The sequence below is a fragment of the Littorina saxatilis genome, linkage group LG12 (assembly GCF_037325665.1).
Source record: "Littorina saxatilis isolate snail1 linkage group LG12, US_GU_Lsax_2.0, whole genome shotgun sequence".
In the NCBI taxonomy this organism is placed as follows: Eukaryota; Metazoa; Mollusca; class Gastropoda; order Littorinimorpha; family Littorinidae; genus Littorina; species Littorina saxatilis.
The window spans coordinates 62,132,973-62,154,111 of NC_090256.1; the positions used below are offsets into that span (position 1 = coordinate 62,132,973).

Genomic DNA, 21,139 nt, shown 5'->3' on the forward strand with positions numbered 1-21,139 from the left:
GTGTGTGTGTGTGTGTGTGTGTGTGTGTGTGTGTGTGTGTGTGTGTGTGTGTGTGTGTTTGTGTGTGTGTGTTTGTGTGTGTGTTTGTGTGTGTGTGTGTTTTCGATGTTATGTGTGTGTTCGACGGTGTGTGTGTGTTCGACGGTGTGTGTGTGTGTGTGTGTGTGTGTGTGTGTGTGTGTGTGTGTGAGAGTGTGTGTGTGTGTGTGTTCGACGTTATGTGTGTGTTCGACGGTGTGTGTGTGTGTGTGTGTGTGTATGTGTGTGTGTGTGTGTGTGTGTGTGTGTGTGTGTGTGTGTGTACCCACTCCCCACACTATGATGAGCTGACTATATTTGCGCCTTGATATTTTATTCATGTTCTTACGTTTTATGCTGTTTATTGTGATTCACCACACCCGAGTTTATCGTAATTGAGATAATAAAGTGTTCTATGTCTATGTATTATGTCTAATACACATGCACACACGCACGTAGGCTACAAAAATCCAATCTTGACTTTGAACTTTATATAAACATACATCCTCTTCACAATTAACGAGGACAAACGTAATTTACAAACACCTAAGTACAACAATTTTTCTGTTTGAAAAATTCGGACACACATTTTCTCAAATAATATGAAATTCGCTGAACTTATCTTCTTTTCACTACACCTTATATCTTGATTCCCAAAAAATGGAGTTCTGCCTTTTTAAATTTACCAGTAACACAAACATTCGCTCTGACCAAACTATTTTTGTCCAGCAGTTTTACCGATACACAATCATTAAAAAAAACACTACAAAAAGAGTTTTAAGTTAACCGACTTCGCTACCACATAAACAACCTTTTTTTTATTGTCCCCAACATTCTGGTCAACGAAATCATTATTATAGACAGTCATTCTATTTAAGGACAATTATCACAGCTTTCGTTCAACCAGTTAAAAACAACAATTATAGTAAAAGCTACAGCGCGATCAACGTTTGCCCATTTACGAACTCGCGATGAGATTTGTTTCTTCTGGTCACCAAGCCTACCGTTTACAAACGCATGCGCACTAATTGGGATTCCCCCAATTTTCTCGACCTTGACCTCAGAACTCTCGAAGCCACTACTTCGGCGTTCAATTTAGCTCGTGCATACCGAGTAGCTGGCAACTTTGCTTTCGAAGTTCCCACTTCCAATGTCAAGGGCCTCTCGCTTGACATAATTATACGACGATATCGCATCTCAAGGGTCCTTACCCATCCAAAAGAAACCTCCAGCGCATACTACAATTGCAGGACATTCCGTTTTTAAAGGCAGCTCATTGGGAAATTATCTCAGACACAATATCGAAGACGTGAAATGCGTCAATCGAGCAACTGTCGTAACTTGGCTACAATGAGACGGTCTCCTACCTTGCACCATAGACACGGACTGTGACATTCTTGTTTAATTTAGGTGAAATGCTTAAAACGGAGTGACTCAAAAGCGACAGTTCGATCAGTTACTGACCGAAAAAAACGTGCTCGAGTCATTCGGCGAAGGTGGCGAGCTTTCAAACCAGCACGACTGAATAACTCAGAATGCCTTTTTTCATCATGCCTCTGTTCTACACGAGTAACATAGTGCAGTGGTAACGGTTCCGGACTCTCGTTCATTTGCTCCGGGTTCAAGTTCCGCCGGGAGCTATATATTTTTTTATTAATCTTTTCCTTTTTAAGCCTCCGCAATTGCATTCCGGCTGCAAAAACCGGGTTTTGCCTCTGTGTTAATTTTATTCATTTGCAAAAGAAACCTTCCTATGCTTTGAAAAAATCATATCATGTCTTGACTTTCAACTGTACGCGCGTGTGTATATGTGTGTCACTACGGTGAGTATGTGTGTGTGTGTGTGTGTGTGTGTGTGTGTATGTGTGTGTGGGTGTGTGTGTGTGTGTGTGTGTGTGTGTGTGTGTGTGTGTGTGTGTGTGTGACGTGTCACTTGTGTCATCATAGTTTCAGTGTGTGTATGAGTGTAGATTGAGAGAGAATGAGAGAAAGTGAGAGAGAGTGAGTGTGTGGTTATTTGTTTGTGACTGTGTGCGTGCGTGTATGGGTGCGTGTGTGTGTGTATATGTGTGCGCGCGAGCGCGCGCGTGTGTGTGTGTGTGCAGTGTGTGGTGTGTGTGTGTGTTTATGTGTGCCGTCAGTGTCACTTGTCACGGTCATAGTGTCAGTATGTGCATGAGTGTACGTTTGTCTGTGTGTGCGTGTGTCGTAAGAGAGAGAGAGAGAGAGAGAGAGAGAGAGAGAGAGAGAGAGAGAGAGAGAGAGAGAGAGAGAGAGAGAGAGAGAGAGAGAGAGAGAGAGCGACACTTCTTTGGCAATTTTGGACCAGACAGCGTCTTTATGTTTAACAGTTAGACTGTTCTGAAATTTGGACAGAATAACCGTTCTTTCGTAAAACACTTCTGTCAAGAGTACAGCAATTTCACCATCTGAAAAAGGCGCAGAACGCCCCTCCGTGTCTACTTTCTTTTTGAGCGGCACACGTGCCTTGCCATTTTCGTTGACTGAAATGTTGATAGAAACGTGCGCATGCGTATTAGTAGGGATTCCCCCAATTTCCCCGACCTTGACCTTAATACTCTCGCTGTCACTACTTTGGCGTTCAAGTCAGTTCATGCATTGTGAACAGTTAGAAAGTTGACTTCGGGAGTTCCCACTTCGAAAAGAGGCCTCTACTTCCAGTGTTTCTTACTTCTAGTTCATGCATACGGGCCCAGGAGATGGCCACAGAGCTAACTTAGCGTTGCCAGCACGGGAAACAAGGTTGGCCTTTGAAGGAAAAACATAAGGCAAAAAAAAAAAAAAAGGTCTGTTTACGGTAGCATGGGCCCAAAAAATAGGGTCGGTATACGTAGGTCGGAATTTTTTTTTTCTTTCCATAAAACCATATTTTTACGTTATTTTGCAAAAAAAAAAAAAAAAAAAGATTTTTTTTTTCTTCCCCTAAATGCCAAAAAAAAGTCTAGGGTCGCGCGAAAAAAATAGGGTCGGTCGGGTTACCGTAAACAGACTATTTTTTATTTTTTTTGCCTAACAGCAATGCATCCATGCCACCAGCAACATGATTGGCAACGCTTGATAAATTAAAAAAATAAACTGTTTTTGTTTGTTTGTGAATATACGTGTAATGCATATACATGATTGAATACACTTGCACGCGCATACTCACAAAGACATTAAAAATACTGCAGGAAAACGACCAAAAAAACACACCAGCGCTAGGCAACTGGAGTGAAAACTAGGTATTCAAACAAAACTAAATAATCAGGTCATAAACAAAAGCAGAACAAAACAACGCCTGCAATAATGCTGCTACTTCCATATGTCTAATTATACCGTCCTTCTCTACCCCTCTACTTGGTAATATACCCAAAATCAACGCCCTGAATGCTTGCTCTTGTGAGTTGGAATTTTGTGGATGGATTAATTTCCTAAAAGCCACTCGATACTTTTACAAAATTCATTCATCAACAACAAAACATCCCTTTGCGCACAGAGATAGCACCCGGGCTTTTCATTTATGGTACAGGGTGACCCAAAAAAAAGAGTACCCAAACAAAACGTCATAAATTGAACAAAAATAAAGCAATCTTCATAAAATTTATTTACACACACAAGTAGCCTCTGCATGATTTGCACAGAAAATTTTAGCGTTCTAGCTTGTCTTTCAGGAAAGTTATGCTCATTCTACAGAACATGCTCCAAACGCCGCTGCAGGCAAACTTGAACTCGCCGCGCAAAGTTATCAATCACCCGCACACACTCCTGTTGCGAGATTCCGCGAATGGTTGTTGTGATGGCTCTCTTGAGTTCTGTGATTGTCTGTGGGTTGTTCCTGTAGATGTTGTCTTTCAGGAACCCCCAAAGATAGAAATCGCGCTGACCGAAGTGTCTCTGGAACTGTACTTGCACATCTCTGTATGATTTTGTGCGAAAATAGGTCTCTATGCAAAACGTCCGTTGATCATTAGTATAGTTCATTGTGAGAACAGCTTTTATTTCATCCAACCATGCAGTGGATTAGCTTGACTCACCTCAAAAAGAAAGAAAAAAAAAGTTAAAATTGACAAAGTTATTCAATTTTGTTTGGGTACTCTTTTTTTTGGGTCACCCTGTATATGACCAAACTGGAGATGGTCCTTTCTCATGTAAAATCCTGGCCAGATCTGAGACGGGAAGAAGTGTTCCTTTAGAATTTTGAGAATCATAACTCCTTTTCGGTCAGACACAACCTGCGGTGACAACGGTACCGTAAATGTGTCAACATCAACGGTTTATTGTTCGTACGGTTGACTGGTTTTTATTTCCAAACCGTCTGAACCTGAACGCTTCCTTTGCAGAAAGAGATAATATATTTTCTTGTTGGCTGAATTGGATTTTTACACACAGATGAGAGTTACAAAAAAACGTGTCTGAGTCTGCACATAAAGTTGCCCCTTGTCCGTCCTGGTATGTTACATTTACCATCAGTTCTGAGTCATGAGCAGCTGATGCCGCCGCAGAAGAAAGACAGATATGTATCGCAACTGTAAACAGGTTCGACAAACGAAGAGGGAACAGAATCGATTGTTGGTCAGCCATTTGTGACCAGGTTCCAAAAAGATGGAAAGTTAATCGATGATGATTTGATGTTAGGATGAGATGTGTTGGGGTTGGACTCACTGGACTTTCACTCGCGGACATAAAGACATACGCGCCTTTCTCTCCATCCGTAATCAAATCCATATACATGTTTTTAGGATAACCGTTACTGTCGAAATGCTCCTCAGCATTAGAGTCCGGCCGATTCTATTCGTCGACTTCTTTTTGCACAGCCAGGAATCATTCATAACGCTAACAGACGATACCCGTACGATTTTAGGTTCTCAAATCTGTACTCTAGTGAGTATGTTCCCCGCTCAAAAGAAAAACAAGTCGCGTAAGGCGAAATTACTACATTTAGTCAAGCTGTGGAACTCACAGAATGAAACTGAATGCACTGCATTTTTTCACAATGACCGTAGTCCGCCGCTCGTGCAAAAGGCAGTGAAATTGACGAGCCTGTTTAGCGCGGTAGTGGCTGCGCTGTCCTGTATAGCACACTTTTCTGTACCTCTCTTCGTTTTAACTTTCTGAGCGTGTTTTTAATCCAAACATATTATATCTATATGTTTTTGGAATCAGGAACCGACAAGGAATAAGATGAAATTGTTTTAAAATCGATTTCGGAAATTTTATTTTAATCATAATTTTTATATTTTTAATTTTCAGAGCTTGTTTTTAATCCGAATATAACATATTTATATGTTTTTGGAATCAGAAAATGATGAACAATAAGATGAACGTAATTTTGGATCGTTTTATAAAAACATAATGTTAATTACAATTTTTCGATTTTTAATGACCAAAGTCATTAATTAATTTTTAAGCCTCCAAGCTGAAATGCAATACCAAAGTCCGGCCTTCGTCGAAGATTGCTTGGCCAAAACTTCAATCATTTTTTATTGAAAAATGAGGGTGTGACAGTGCCGCCTCAACTTTTACAAAAAGCCGGATATGACGTCATCAAAGACATTTATTCAAAAACTGAAAAAAACGTCTGGGGATATCATACCTAGGAAGTCTCATGTAAAATGTCATAAAGACCGGTCCAGTAGTTTACTCTGAATCGCTCTACACACACACACACACACACACACACACACACACACACATACACACACACAGACACACACACAGACAGACAGACAGACAGACAGACAGACACACACACACACACACACACACACACACACACACCACGACCCTCGTCTCGATTCCCCCTCTATGTTAAAACATTTAGTCAAAACTTGACTAAATGTAACAAGTCGCGTAAGGCGAAAATACAACATTAATGGCCCTGTCACACGACCGTTTTAAAGCCTGCGTATGCCGACGTATGGGACATTTGAATAAGTACGCTGGCGTACGTCGAATACGTTATGCATGCACAAAACTTTGCTGCGTGCTCAGCGTACTACGACGTATTGCCAGCGTGCTTCAGCGTCCTCTTAACGTATACAAAACGTACCCATAAAGTACCCATAACGTATTCGACGTACGCCAGCGTACTTATTCAAATGTCCCATACGTCTGCATACGCAGGCTTTAAAACGGTCGTGTGACAGGGCCATTAGTCAAGTAGCTGTCGAACTCACAGAATGAAACTGAACGCAATGCAACGCAGCAAGACCGTATACTCGTAGCATCGTCAGTCCACCGCTCATGGCAAAGGCAGTGAAATTGACAAGAAGAGCGGGGTAGTACTTGCGCTGAGAAGGATAGCACGCTTTTCTGTACCTCTCTTCGTTTTAACTTTCTGAGCGTGTTTTCAATCCAAACATATCATATCTATATGTTTTTGGAATCAGGAACCGACAAGGAATAAGATGAAAGTGATTTTAAATTGATTTCGACAATTTAATTTTGATAATAATTTTTATATATTTAATTTTCAGAGCTTGTTTTTAATCTAAATATAACATATTTATATGTTTTTGGAATCAGAAAATGATGGAGAATAAGATGAACATAAATTAAGAGGAGGGGGGAGGGGGGAGTGGGTAGAGGGATGGGGGTGTTGAGGGTGAAGCAGGCAGGGCAGTCAGACGATACATTGGTTTTGTGCCATCATATTTCTCAAAAAGCATTGGTCCCAGGTGTTTCAGGTGTGTTTCGTGTGTTTGCTTGTTCATTCGTTCGTACGTCCGTTGTGTTCAAATTTCAGTGGTTGTTACCAACTATTGGCCGCATTGACCGATATTTGGATATATATGCAAACAAGTTATATATGTTTTGTTTTTTCTTCTTACCCATTTGCTGTTATCTTCTTAACCTTCGTACTTGTCAAGCTTGTTTTGTAATTTCTCTCTCTCTCTCTCTCTCTCTCTCTCTCTCTCTCTCTCTCTCTCTCTCTCTCTCCCCCTCTCTCTCATTTAATCTTTCTTGTGTGTGTGTGTGTGTTTGAGTGTCGTGTGTGTGTGTTTGTGCGTGCGTTTGCGTGCGTTTATGCGTGCGTGTGTGTGCATGCGTGCGCGCGCGCGCGTGTGTGTGTGTGTGTGTGTGTGTGTCTGTCTGTCTGTCTGTCTGTGTGTGAATGACAATCAGACTGGAAAAAGTTCAACAAAACTGCGCATGCAAAACAGAATGATTGTGTAAACGTTAGCCTTCTGTCCGGGATTTTCAGACCCATTCTCCCTTGTGCTGGGAAAACAGCAACAGCTGTTTGGTAAATGCATACTCGATCTATACGTGTAAATTACAAGCTTCACTTGTTTGCACAATCGAGCGAAATGATCACAGTAGCACGCTTCAATTTAAAGGCACAGTGCAGCTCACAGCCTTCGTTTTGCGTTTTTGTTGCAGCTGAGTGCATTTACAGTTCAACAATCCTCTCATGGTAGTAAAACAAACCCAAAACTACCCAACGACGACATCTGTGAACCTCGACAGTTTCTTGTTCACGCGAGTGCATAAATTAACCTAGTTATTACGTTGGTGTTTGGTCGGAGTTCGATTCAACTGAGTGATTCCGGCCTCGTGTGCCCCCCAGTGTGTGTGTGTGTGTGTGTGTGTGTGTGTGTGCGTGTGCGGTGTGTTTGTGTGGGTATGCGGTGTGTGTGTGTGTGTGTGTGGGAGTGTGAGTGTGCGTGTCAGTAAGTGCGTACGTGCGCCGCGTGTCAGTGCACGTCAGTGTGTGTGCGTGTCAGTGTGAGAACAATACCAAGAATCATCATCATCATCAACAACAACAATGGCTCTCCCAACAAGACAACATTCTGAGATACTGTGTTTATTAAAACCAAGAGTTTCGTATGCTTTATTCAAACAGTACTTAAAGCTCTTGATAGCAACATGCTTCATCCAAAGACGACATTATTTTTCTTTAAGTTGCCTGGCTCAAGGGACAACACTGCGCACCAGAGATTGCATACCCGGGTTGTCTCCCTTTATCCAACCATATTACCGGGTACGTTTGTGGGAGTGGGTAGTACCTGAAACAGGTGAGCCGTGCACGATGGCGGTGTCCACGGGGCTGAAACACAAAGAAAAGATGTTTATTGGTGCAAAAAAACCAGCATTGTCGTATGCTTAGACTGGTGTGAATGTGCGTGTGTGTTTGTGGGCGTGTGACGATATGCGTCATGTGTGTGTGTTTGTGTGTGTGTGTGTGTGTGTATGTAGCTTTAAGAAAATGAGAACACTTAAGGATTCCATTTCCATCACTGTCATAGATAAGCCAGATAGATGCTAGCAGTGTCTTGAGAAAGTTAAGTAGGTGCAGTCTCTTATTCTTGAACTTCAAAAACATTGACAGGCTTCCATTGCGCCTACTGCAGAATCACCGTGAATGCGCTAGCCATTGTTCAAACCGTATTTCTTGGTAGGTACATGTACGAATCCTGCCTCTCGCAGAAACCCGTCACTCTGTTACGCGAACCAGTCAAACGAATCGAAAACGCTTGTCAAGTTACATCATAATTGTCAGGGGGAATTAACGCTCCAACAAAATATAAACGGATATGTGACAGGATGCCGAATTGTTTTCCTGTATTTTTTTGTATTTTTTTTATTGCCGGTTCAAAACCAGAAATGTCCGGTTAACACGGTCCCTGACGCATCATGCCGTCTTAGAAATGTTTGACTTCTGAGTTCTGAGTCACAGTTGCCCTTGTGACCTAATTTCAATTCACGCAGCACAGTGGTGGCAACTGAACGGAACAGAAATAATTCCAGACAGCCAGCATGATTGGAGGCTCTCGATATACTGTTTGCAATATGATCTCACACTGCCTGTGGATCTGGAAGAACAGTGGGTAGAGCGCTGGATCTGCGATCCTCGGGCCACTGGTTCGAATCCAGGCCGGGACGGACACGGGTCAACTTTATGTGATAACGCAGAGACGGTTTCCATGTCCCACCCCCGGGTTACTGCCATAAAAGACCTCGGTCAATCTATTTCCTCCAAACTGTTTACTGTGAAAAAACGACTCGAATTTCCCAGCAATGGGACATGCAAGAACGACAATGAATATGGAAATAACTTACTGTCGCATATCTTGCAGAAGCCGGCACACTTGGTCTCCCTGAAGAGGAGGAAGGCCTCGTTGGTGCACAGGTCATCGTTCATGCGGTCACAGTAGTCGATGGTGTCGTGGCATATGCGATCAGGAACCGCACCTGCTCAAGACAGTTTAGTCCAGAATGTATGAGCATCTTCTAGAACCGAGAGCTGTTAAAGGCATAGGTCCTAACCGTGTCACTATCTCAGATCTGTTCAGACTGATAAGAATCTCCCTCCACTTGGACACGTACCAGAAATTAACATCGTTGCTGCTTCTGGTGCAGAGTTGGCATTTTTCCATTGATCAACAAGAATGAGTACATGCGATAATGAAAGATAATACAATACGAAGAATAGCTTAGTTACATGCCATTAGGAAAAGTCAAGTGTAAACGATTCAGAAAAGTATTTAGAAAAGCATTGCTTTTTTCGGTTGCTGGACTTTAGTTGATTCTTGAAAAGGTTTAATGCTTGCATGATCTCTGAAGGCCTACCTGTATTAAGCCCGAAATTGACTTCGCGAAGACTCTGCGAAGACTTGTTACCGAAAGTTCAGTGCCAAAGCTTCGTGCAGCGAGCTTCGTGAACTAGACCACGCGAAGTCGACTACGCCCCGTAATATCAGGATTTAACATTAACAGCTATCGTGTTTTCAGCTTGTCGATCGGGGCGGATATTTTGACGAGAAGAAGTATAATAATACGCTGAGTCGTCGACGAGGTAATGTACCGCTTTCTCAGTTGGAGACTGCTTTTGTTGTGTACAAGGGCATCACAATCCCCGAATAGCCCCACGTGTCGATCAGAATAGCAATATATGTGTATGACAAGTAGACTAACCGCGCTGTTAGCAAATCATATAAGCTAGTCCCTAATCGAGAGGACCCTGTGGAACAGGAACCATCATCTTCTCTCAATGACGCAGAGTTGGCAAACCATCCAAGCTAGTCCCAAATAGAGATGAACTTGTGTGTCAGGAACAAATATCTTCTCTCAATACCCGCAGAGTTGGCAAATCATCCAAGCTAGTCCCTAATCGAGATGAACTTGTGGGTCAGGAACAATTATTTTCTCTAAATGACCGCAGAGTTGGCAAATCATCTAAGCTAGTTACTAATAGAGAGGACCCTGAAGGACAGGAACCATCATCTTCTCTCAATGACCGCAGTGTTAGCAAATCATCCAAGATAGTCCCTAATAAGGATGCACTTGTGGGTCAGGAACCATCATCTTTTCTCACTGACCGCAGAGTTGGCAAATCATCTAAGCTAGTCCCAATTCGAAAGGACCCTGTGGAACAGGAACCATTGTCATCATTTTCACGAGTTTTTATTCACAAGCACCTGGGAAATAAATCTCATGTTCCCCGGGGAATAAATCCCCGGTTACCATAGTTGCAGGAAGCCCTATTACATGGATAATCAAAAGCAAACCCAATAGAAACGCTCGAGGATTCTTCGGCTCTTTTCATTGGCGTTTCCCCAGACCTAAACAGACGACAAGACACTGCTTTGCAAAGTTCCAAAAACCAACTGGCAAACTGGCAAAAGTAAACAAAACAAGAAGGGCAAAGCCCATACGACTCACATGCTTGACCTTGACCTTTACATGACCTTGACCTTCAGGGTCAAGGTCAAATAACTAAACCTAGCAATGACATCATACACTAAGAACTGCTTTACACATTTTTCCTACCAAAATACATGTGACCTTGACCCAAGGTGAAGGTCATCCAAGGTCATGCAACACAAAGCTGTTAATTCAAGACATAGGAAGTACAATGGTGCTTATTGGCTCTTTCTACCATGAGATATGGTCACTTTTAGTGGTTCACTAACTTATTTTGGTCACATTTCATAAGGGTCAAAGTGACCTTGACCTTGATCATATGTGACCAAATGTGTCTCATGATGAAAGCATAACATGTGCCCCACATAATTTTTAAGTTTGAAACAGTTATCTTCCATAGTTCAGGGTCAAGGTCACTTCAAAATATGTATACAATCCAACTTTGAAGAGCTCCTGTGACCTTGACCTTGAAGCAAGGTAAACCAAACTGGTATCAAAAGATGGGGCTTACTTTGCCCTATATCTATATATATATACGACTTGTGTCTGTGTGTGTGTCTGTGTCTTCGCGATGCACGGCCAAAGTTCTCGATGGATCTGCTTCAAATTTGGTGTCCATATTCAGATACACCCTGCACAAAATCTGGTCGATGAGATATTTCAATACGTGCTCTCAGCGCGCAGCGCAAACCGATTTTTTTTTTCTTCGGGATCAACTACCATAACTCTTCCTTATCTTCTCCGTGTTTTCAGCGTTTACCTCCCTTCCTTCGTATGGTGCAGTACGGTATTAGGGGCATCTTCGGATATTCCCGGCGTTCTGTTACTATTTTTAGAAGGTCACCGCAGTGTCCAGAACGCTTTCCTTGGACCCGTAAGTTGTCCTCACTGTAAAAGTGCAAAGGTCGAATCAATTTATAGCCACGCGAAAAATACACTGTCATCTATCTCTATATATTTATACATATAGATATATATATATATATATATATATATATATATATATATATATATATATATATATATATATATACGGCTTCTCTCTCTGTGTGTGTGTGTGTGTGTGTGTGTGTTTGTGTGTGTCTGTAGAAAACACCTGTGGACTGTAGAGTTCTGTTTGTGATGTGGTATGGCTGCTTTTCTGAGTCTGTATGTTCTGACCTTCCTCTGAGAAGCCATAACAGCCTAAAAAGGGCTTAGAGATAAGCTCTAAATGTCTCATTCCTGTGTGAGTGGACTTCGCCTCCAAAGGTGATTATGGTGATTCGGCACTCGATTACATTCGGCGTCGTCAACATGAATGGGACTCGATATGATCATGAATGGCATCATGGTCACTGAATCATTTTCGTGCTGTTCCCATTCCACGAATCTGGGAGGGACCTAAGCTTGGAGGATCCATGGTTCGGTTCATTCAAACGGGGGGCGGGTGTGACAGGGAGACTACCGCCGCCCTTCACAGCAGACTCTGCAGAGTTGTGCGCCTTAGAAGTTGTGAGATATTTATAGCTCTTTATAGCTCGCAAAGCAACACCTGTGGATTGTAGAGTTCTGTTTGTGATATCGTAAATATTCTGCATCAAATTTGGTGGGCATATTCAGGTGGACCCCGGGCACAAACTGGTGGATAAAAACCGGCGAAGCCGGGTATTCCTCTAGTATCATTATATAGGTGAGGTATTCAATCTCAAAAACTTCAGAGAAAATGGGAAAAATGTGTAAAGCCCTGCGACCTTGACCTTGAAGCAAGGTCAAGATGCTATGTATGTTTTTTGGGGCCTTGTCATCATACACCATCTTGCCAAATTTGGTACTGATAGACTGAATAGTGTCCAAGAAATATCCAACGTTAAAGTTTTCCGGACGGCCGGACGGACGACTCGGGTGAGTACATAGACTCACTTTTGCTTCGCATGTGAGTCAAAAACAAAACTACTTCAATAAATTCGTCACAAACAAATGAAACCTACCAATATGTTATGTCTTCTTACAAAGTCACGGAGTGCGTGTATCTGTGTTTCGATACACAGACGCTCGGAGAAACAAGAACGTCAAGTTCAAGTAAAACGACACCTGACACACACATTTTGACCCGTGCACAAGACGTTGTTTGGATAAACGAAGCACAAGTAAGAAACAATAATAAAAGCAAAGAAAATAGCAACACGATATGCAAACATCTAACAAAGCCGAGCAAGCAGAATGACAGGTCTAATGAAAAACAAAGAGGTACCGAGTCCAGGGCTGGACCCTGGTGGGGGGGGGGGGGGGGGGGTTCCAGGGGTTCCGGAACCCCACCCCTGGAAAAAGCATGTACCTTGCTTTGAGTGTTTGGTTTTTTTACTAGTTTTAGCACCAAAACAATGCTGCTCTTAACCCTCAAAACAAGGTCCAGAATGCACCAGATTGCACAGATTTTAACCGTTTTTCAAACATTTTCCGGGGGGAGCATGCCCCCGGAACCCCCCTAGTTCGCGCGCCTTACAACTCATTTGGACCGGCCCTGGAGTCGGAAACAAGATCGCGATTCTTTCCTTCGCTGCACGACACAAATGTTCTGTGACCTTTGACCAAACGTAGCTTCCACATTCGATCACCGTGCTCAGCTTAATATTTACAACAGAAAGCCGAGGGGGTGGAATACCGAGATGAACCTACAGAAATGTGCATCCTCAAACCTGACATATTCATCCCAACTCATTTAATGAACTCAAAAACACAGAAAGTTGCTTTCACACGCCATCTTTGATTGCCAGTGGTTATCAAACCGGGACCCCTGTGGTTATCAGCACGGGACCCGTGTTTCAAAGCATGGCTCCCTGGGTTGATTGTGCACTTGTTTTCTCACTACCAAAATGATGACAAAAACGATATTTGATGGTTTGTTGACAGACCAGCTTTTTTATCGGTCCTCGGGGGGCATATCGACTTTTGTTTCATATTTATTGACCGCGGCCTTCGGCCTTGGTCAATAAATATGAAACAAAAGACGATATGCTCCCCCTCGGACAGACAAAAAAGCTGGTCTGTCAACAACCCATCAAACATCTTATATTATGTTCTCTCAATGACCGCAGGGTTAGCAAATCATCTAAGATAGTCCCTAATAGAGATGAACTTGTGGGTCAGGAACAAATATCTTCTCTCAATGACCGCAGAGTTGGCAAATCATCCAAGCTAGTCCCTAATAGAGATGAACTTGTGGGACAGGAACCATTAATTTCTCTCAATGACCGCAGAGTTGGCAAATCATCTCAGCTGGTCTCTAATCGAGAGGACCCTGTGGGAAAGGAACCATTAACTTCTCTCACTAACCGCAGTATCCACAGTAGCGGGCGCAGTGGGCGCGGGCCCAGGGCTCATAGGGTCCACAGCAGTTCTCCAGGGGAACATTGAGGCAGTCGTCCAGTGCGTCCTCACATGGATTCACCGTCGGCAGGCCGGCCGCGGGGGTAGGCTTCTGTGTGGCGAGGCTGAATTCTGCAATGGTGAATTTTTGAAACAACTTGAATGAGACTTAAGGTGGGAGGAGGGGTAGGCTCTCTCTCTCTCTATCTCTATCTACGCCCCCAAGCATGCACGCACGTACCGAGGCACACAAACACACACACACACGCACGCACGCCCACCCGCTCTCTCTCTATCTTCCTACCCCTCCCACTTCTCTCCCACCTCTCTCTCTCTCTCACACACTCTCTCTCTCTCTGTCTCTCGCTCTCTCTCACTCTCTCTCTCTCACTCTGTCTCTCTCTCTCCCTGTCTCTCTCTCTCTCTCTCTCTCTCACTCTCTCTCTCTGTCTCTCTCACTCTCTGTCTCTCTCACTCTCTCTCTCACTCTCTCTCTCTCTCTCTCTCTCTCTCTCTCTCTCTCTCTCTCTCTCTCTCTCTCTTTCTCTCTCTCACTCTCGGCGTGGGTGGATACCTTGTTTTAACGGTGTAGGAAAAGCAATATCTTTCTTGCCCATTTCTACGGGTAAAAGAAACAAATTCATTCCTTAAATTTAACAAACTGTTTGTTAAGACAGTCAATCAGGATGTATCTAGAAAGGCGAAGGTGTTATCTTACCCTTGAACAAGTACTCTGCACAAAATGGCGGTGTCCATGGTGCTGTAGGAACAAAAGACACAAACTATAAGCATTATGCTTGTTGTTGTTTACTCAATATGCGTCTTTTTGTAAATAATGCACAAACGTTGAATAAAACAGTTTAAACCAAAAGACACAAACACATGAGAAGAGTATGTAGGGACATTTGATTCCTGATAGTTTCAAAAGAGAGAGAGAGAGAGAGAGAGAGAGAGAGAGAGAGAGAGAGAGAGAGAAAGAGAGAAAGAAGAAGAGACAGAGAGAGAGAGAGAGACAGAGAGAGACAGAGACAGAGAGAGAGAGAAAGAGAGTGACAAAGGGAGACAGAGTGGGACAGAGACAGAAACAGAGAGACACAGATAGAGAGAGAGAGAAAGAGAGAGAGAGAGAGAGAGAAAGAGAGAGAACGTGAGAGAGAGAGAGAGAGAAAGAGAGAGAACGTGAGAGAGAGAGTAGCGGGAGAGAACAGAGAGACAGAGAGATATAGAGAGAGACAGAGACAGAGACAGAGAGAGAGATAGAGAGGGAGGGAGAGAGAGAGAGAAAGAAATAGAGAGAGAGAGAGAGGAGAGAGAGAGAGAGAGAGAGAGAGAGAGAGAGAGAGAGAGAGAGAGAGAGAGAGAGAGAGAGAGAGAGAGAGAGAGAGAGAGAGAGAGAGAGTATACTACGAAATGTCTTTGTCTAATTATACACCGAAAATAACCAGAAGGCGACAAGCAGATGGCGATGGCGATTTTTTTTCTTTTTTCAAACGAGCAGGTGAATCAAGCACCACGGAAGTTTTGGAAAACGCACGATAAAGATTTCGAGCAGTATGAAGTAATTACAGGCACAGTAGGCTAAGTATTTGATCTACGCTGACTCATTGGATCTTTCTTTCTTTCTTTCTTTATTTGGTGTTTAACGTCGTTTTCAACCGTTCAAGGTTATATCGCGACGGGGAAAGGGGGGGATGGGATAGAGCCACTTGTTAATTGTTTCTTGTTCACAAAAGCACTAATCAAAAAATTGCTCCAGGGGCTTGCAACGTAGTACAATATATGACCTTACTGGGAGAATGCAAGTTTCCAGTAACTCATTGGATAGTGATTCTGATATTTGTAATGGGATTTGAAGCGTCTAGTTTTTCTTAAATTGACATACAACTGAGTGGAGATATTAGACAAAGCGCTCATCTTTTACACATTAGGCAACAACAAAAAATAGTCTGTTTACGGTATCCCGACCGACCCTATTTTTTCGCGCGACCCTAGACTTTTTTTTGGCATTTGGGGAAGAAAAAAAAAAGTCTGTTTTTTTGGCAACATAAAAAAATGAAATGTTTTATTGGAAAAAAAAAATCCCGACCTACCGACCCTATTTTTTTGGCCTATGTTACTGTAAGCAGACAATTTTTTTTTGGCCTTAGTTCTTGAATTCCGTTTCAGCACATAGGCATATAAAACGAACGAACGAAGAAACAAGAAAGAAAGAAAGAAAGAAAGAAAAAAACAAACAAACAAACACTTTTAATTTGGTATGTGGCCGAGTGGAGGGATGGCTTTTGCGTGGGCAGATATAAAATGGTCAGCCAAAGAGTATTTACGGGAAGGGCTGTGCCTTGAAAAACGACCTGGCCACTTACTGTCGCACAGTTTGCAGAAGCCTGCACAGTGACTCTCGCGGAAGTTGCGGAACTTGTCATTGGTACACATGTCTTCGTTCATCTGTGCACAGTAGTCTATGGTGTCGTGACACAGCCGCTGAGGAGCCACACCTGCTCACACAGTGTATCAGGGTAGTTTGAGGGTCGGACGACGAGGGTCACAAGGCCGGTTGAATTTGGTCGAGAGTCAAAATGTCGAAGGTGAAAAGACGTCAAGGTCAACAAAAGGTCGAGGATTGAAAAGGTCAACTAAACTATCCGCATTTTTACAACTGTCAGTTGTGTGAGAAACAAAACTCGGGAATATTTCGCATAATTATATTCAGGAACATAAAACATAAAAGGAGGAAGTGTTGAGGGTTAAGGAACAAACGCAACCAAGAGTTTTCGAAATAGTTACCCAGTTTACTAGCACAATATAGGCCTACTGCTTTTACTACCCCCTCACACGTACACACACACACACACCAGGGCCAGATCCAGGGGGGGGGGGTTCTGTTGCCCGGACCCCCCCCCCCTCCCCCCTGGCCTGGCCATGTACATCCTCCAAGGGTAAAACAAACAAAATTTGTTTTGCCTTTAAAACTCATGACAAATACTCCCAGAATGCGCCTGATTGCACATATTTTAATCTAGATTAAATCTAAAAAAAAAAATCGGGGGGTCATGCTGCCGTACCCCCCCCCCCCCCCCCAGGAAGTTCGGGTGCTTCGCACCCTCAATTAATGTACCCCCATAACACTTGGGAACCCCCTCACCCTACTTAGGTCCAGCCCTGCACACACACACATACACACCAAAAGTCCAAAAGTCCAAAATGCCTCTTTCCTTTGTGCGCTGTTACATATGCACTGAAAAATAATTATATGTTTTTTCCCCCAAATGATTGTACAGCGCTCTGAGCAGGGTTAAACCCTTGATAAATGCGCTCTAGAAATATTATTTATCATAGTTATAATCATTATCATTTTTATTACTGACCACAGAAGCCGCAGTGGCTGGCACAGTGTGCACGCGCCCAGGGCTCGTAGATTCCGCAGCAGTTTTCCTGGGGGTAAGTGGTGCAGTTGCTCAGCTTGTCTCCACAGTCCGCTGGGATCACCGGCTTAGCTGCACGTGTATTATGCACAGAAATGGGGTCAGACCACTAGATGGATAAAATGTGAGTAATGTTACAGCAGGACAAAAAATAATCCACAACCCTTGGCTGTGAAGCGACGTTTTATTCAAGAGCTGCTCGTAATGTTGCCGGTGTCACGAACTGAAAACTCTGCTGAACAATCCCTCTCAATGCTGTCAATGCGCATGCGCCAATCTTGGACTTAAAAAATGCGACCCTTTGACCGAACCATAGACCAAATAGCCTGGACCGCCAACTCGTCCCGTGACCCTTCGAGGTTACGACGCTCGACTTTCAGGGGCGCTTTGCGTCCGGTTTGAAAGGCCAGCGATTCGAAGACAGTGAAAAGAAAGCACGCTCCAGTTATTTGTGACAATGGGAGGTGACAATGAACTGGATTTTCCAAAACTCCAAACTAAACTTAACAAAACTCATCGAAAAACATGTTCCATATGCACTTTAGCTGAGTTTATTTTAGCATTTTCAGAACTTACCTCAGCAACTTCGTCCATGTTTACAATCGACACCGGATATGACATCCCCCTGATTTCTGAAAGGCCATGTAAGCGTAGGTTCCTAAATGCGAGAGGCCGCTACCTCGTAATAGAGAGAAAGAGCGGAGAGAGAGCTAGTTGGCGGTCCAGGATAAATGGTCTATGCCTTGAGTGACAGCTGCCGCGACAAGCCTCTGTAACTCCGCCTGGGTGCACCCTAAAGGTCTTTCAGCCGGTCCCAAGCCCGGATAAAGGAGGAGGGTTGGGCGTGGGGTTAGCAACTCCACCCCGCCAAAAAACCAACTTGCTACAGAAACCGCAACAAAAACAAACCAACAGCACGACATGGCCCCGACTGAAAGGAGCTGCCCAGAACCGGGTGCGTTGGCGAGGAGTTGTTGCGGCCCTATGCTCCACAGGGAGTCTACAGGAATAAGTCAAGTAAGTCAGTAAGGGTTAGGGTTAGGTTGTTCACGACCTGATTAATCTCCCCATGTTAGCGCATGCGCATTGACCGCATTAAGAGGGATTGTTCAGGCAGAGTTTTCAGTTCGTGACACCGGTCAGTTGGCAACGGCAGTTACCTTCAAAGAAAGCTGACGTTGACGTTGTTATAGGTAACTGACCTGGGATGATTGAAGTCAAATGAACAGCATCATGACTAGCAACTCTTAAAGGTGCTGTTCTTGCCCTGAAAACAGTTCAGCTGAGGGCTCAGTATTTTCCAAGTTTACATTGCATGAGATGCATCCCTCAAACACGGACACATACTAAATAATCAACGCAATTTGTTCTTTCGTTCAACCAGCATTGCACAGAAAGAAGTCAGGATGTTTTTGTTTTTTTGGTTTTTTTTGTATGTGTGTCCGAGTAGATGACTAAACTTATCCCATGTCAAAGTCTGGCCACATCTAAGATGGTGAGCTGAATGGTTTACAGGGAAAGGATTGTGCCTTTAAGACTCGGCATAGGGAAGTGGACAATATTATAAGATGTTTGATGGGTTGTTGACAGACCAGCTTTTTTGTCGGTCCTCGGGGGGCATATCGACTTTTGTTTCATATTTATTGACCGCGGCCGTACCTGGCAAAGTTGGTCAGTTGGCTCAGTGTCTTGTGTACGCATCATCGTCAACTTCAACTACTATCTAACACAGTATACTTTAAAAAACGAAAAGTCTCTCTTATCTTGCACATAATAAAGGTTAATTACACCCTTTGTTTTCGATTAAAAAGATGAGCAGATATATATTGCATTGTAATGCTGTTGCCGTTGACGAGTGTGGATGGCGAGGATTCCCCTGTATGTGTATACTTTCCTGACCTGTAGTTCCTGTTACTGCGACTGAACCGCTCTCTGCGAAAAACAGAAAGGAATTCGATATAAAATATGACAATGGTTCAACAAATAGAAAGACAACACACACACACACACACACACACACACACACACACACACACACACACACACACACACCCCTCCACACACACACCCACGCCTACCTCACTCTCTCTCATAAAACGTTTGACTGTTAAAATATAAACGATTTAATATGCTGATTATGATGACGCAGCAAGATAAGTAAAACTGCACTTACCTGTTGTAGTTGGTCCTTGTGTGACTGCAATGGAATCTGCAACAGTATAATTGTCATAATGTTCAATAATTATTTCAGTTTGTTTGTTTGTTTGTTTGTTTGTTTGCTTAACGCCCAGCCGACCACGAAGGGCCATATCAGGGCGGTGCTGCTTTGACATATAACGTGCGCCACACACAAGACAAAAGTCGCAGCACAGGCTTCATGTATCACCCAGTCACATTATCCTGACACCGGACCAACCAGTCCTAGCACTAACCCCATAATGCCAGACGCCAGGCGGAGCAGCCACTAGATTGCCAATTTTAAAGTCTTAGGTATGACCCGACCGGGGTTCGAACCCACGACCTCCCGATCACGGGGCGGACGCCTTACCAAATTATTTCAGTAATGGTTTATGCTCCGATATGATGTTGAGAAAGGCTGTCACTTTCGTGACTACCAGCCAGTTTCGCTTTCACAAAGTTGTAACATCCCAGGAATATTAAAGATCTACGGCATGTAAAACAAAATACATATGCATGGATACAAACTACGTGTTTCAAGGTAACTCCCTCGCCGTACCCGTTAAAAGTTCACCACAGGAATTAAACGATGGAGAGAAGTAAATACAATACAGAAGACGACGAATTTATTTTGTGCGTGTGCAAAACTTTCTGTTAAAAGTATAATAATAAACCGAATATATTACATTCCCGGCCGATAGCTCGGGTGCGTTGTATCCATATCGAGACCGTACATAAGAATATCGTGAAAAGGCAAAGGGAGCCTCGAGTGACGTCATTCATATTCTTACTCATTGTCGAAAAAATGGATTTAATGTAACACAAGCCAGCAGTTGCGTAGGCCAAGACAAGAACAAACAACCTATATACATAAAACAACAAATAAAAAATAAAAATATCAAAAAGATCTGCTTCAGAGCCGCAAGGCACTTTGAATAATGAAGTTCATACCTGAACAGAACGAGCAGTACTTGGGACAGAAGACAGACATGAACTTGCTGTACTTGGAGCAGTCTCCCAAACCGTACTCGGTGCAGTGGATCACTTTGTCATGGCATGTTTTGTTCGATCCTGTGCCGGGTGCAAAGGTTGCTCCAACGGTGGGTCCCGTACCAGATCCCGTGCCGGATCCCGTGACAGATCCATTTGGTTTTTCCGTTAGCCCAGGAACGCCTAAGATATATATATGTAAGGTCTTGACGTGTTTGAAACAAGAAACGGCTTTGATCGGCATAAACAAAAAAATAAACAAGTCGCTTAAAAAAGTTAAAAAAATTAAAATGAAGAAATTTGATCATGTATTACAGGTATTGGTAAGTCCTGTTCAAGTGAAACTCTTTGACCAAGACAGCACCTGTGGTCTTAGTAACAGAAGCGAACAGTGAACCTAATTTTCATAAAACCTTTTTTCCGCACATTTCAATTCAAAAGCAACACATACATATATTTGTTCTAATTCAAGATATAATTACAAAACAACACCCACGTTGCAATCCCTTTTGAATCTGTAATTGCAATTTCAG

The 21,139-nt window shown here is 43.1% G+C and overlaps 1 protein-coding gene across 1 annotated transcript in view; it reads right to left on the minus strand.

The window, feature by feature from the left end:
- Positions 1 to 7,812: 7,812 nt before the first annotated feature.
- LOC138982478 (uncharacterized) overlaps positions 7,813 to 21,139 on the minus strand; it is a 28,708-nt gene continuing 15,381 nt past the window's right edge. The window contains exons 9-17 of the mRNA XM_070355775.1: positions 20,568 to 20,789; positions 19,612 to 19,647; positions 19,338 to 19,370; positions 17,382 to 17,510; positions 16,380 to 16,511; positions 14,735 to 14,776; positions 13,984 to 14,148; positions 9,085 to 9,216; positions 7,813 to 8,071 (exon numbers count right to left, since the gene is read on the minus strand). Of these exons, the coding sequence (XP_070211876.1) occupies positions 7,986 to 8,071; positions 9,085 to 9,216; positions 13,984 to 14,148; positions 14,735 to 14,776; positions 16,380 to 16,511; positions 17,382 to 17,510; positions 19,338 to 19,370; positions 19,612 to 19,647; positions 20,568 to 20,789 (977 nt within the window). The 3' untranslated portion in view covers positions 7,813 to 7,985. The remainder of the gene's footprint in view (positions 8,072 to 9,084; positions 9,217 to 13,983; positions 14,149 to 14,734; positions 14,777 to 16,379; positions 16,512 to 17,381; positions 17,511 to 19,337; positions 19,371 to 19,611; positions 19,648 to 20,567; positions 20,790 to 21,139) is intronic.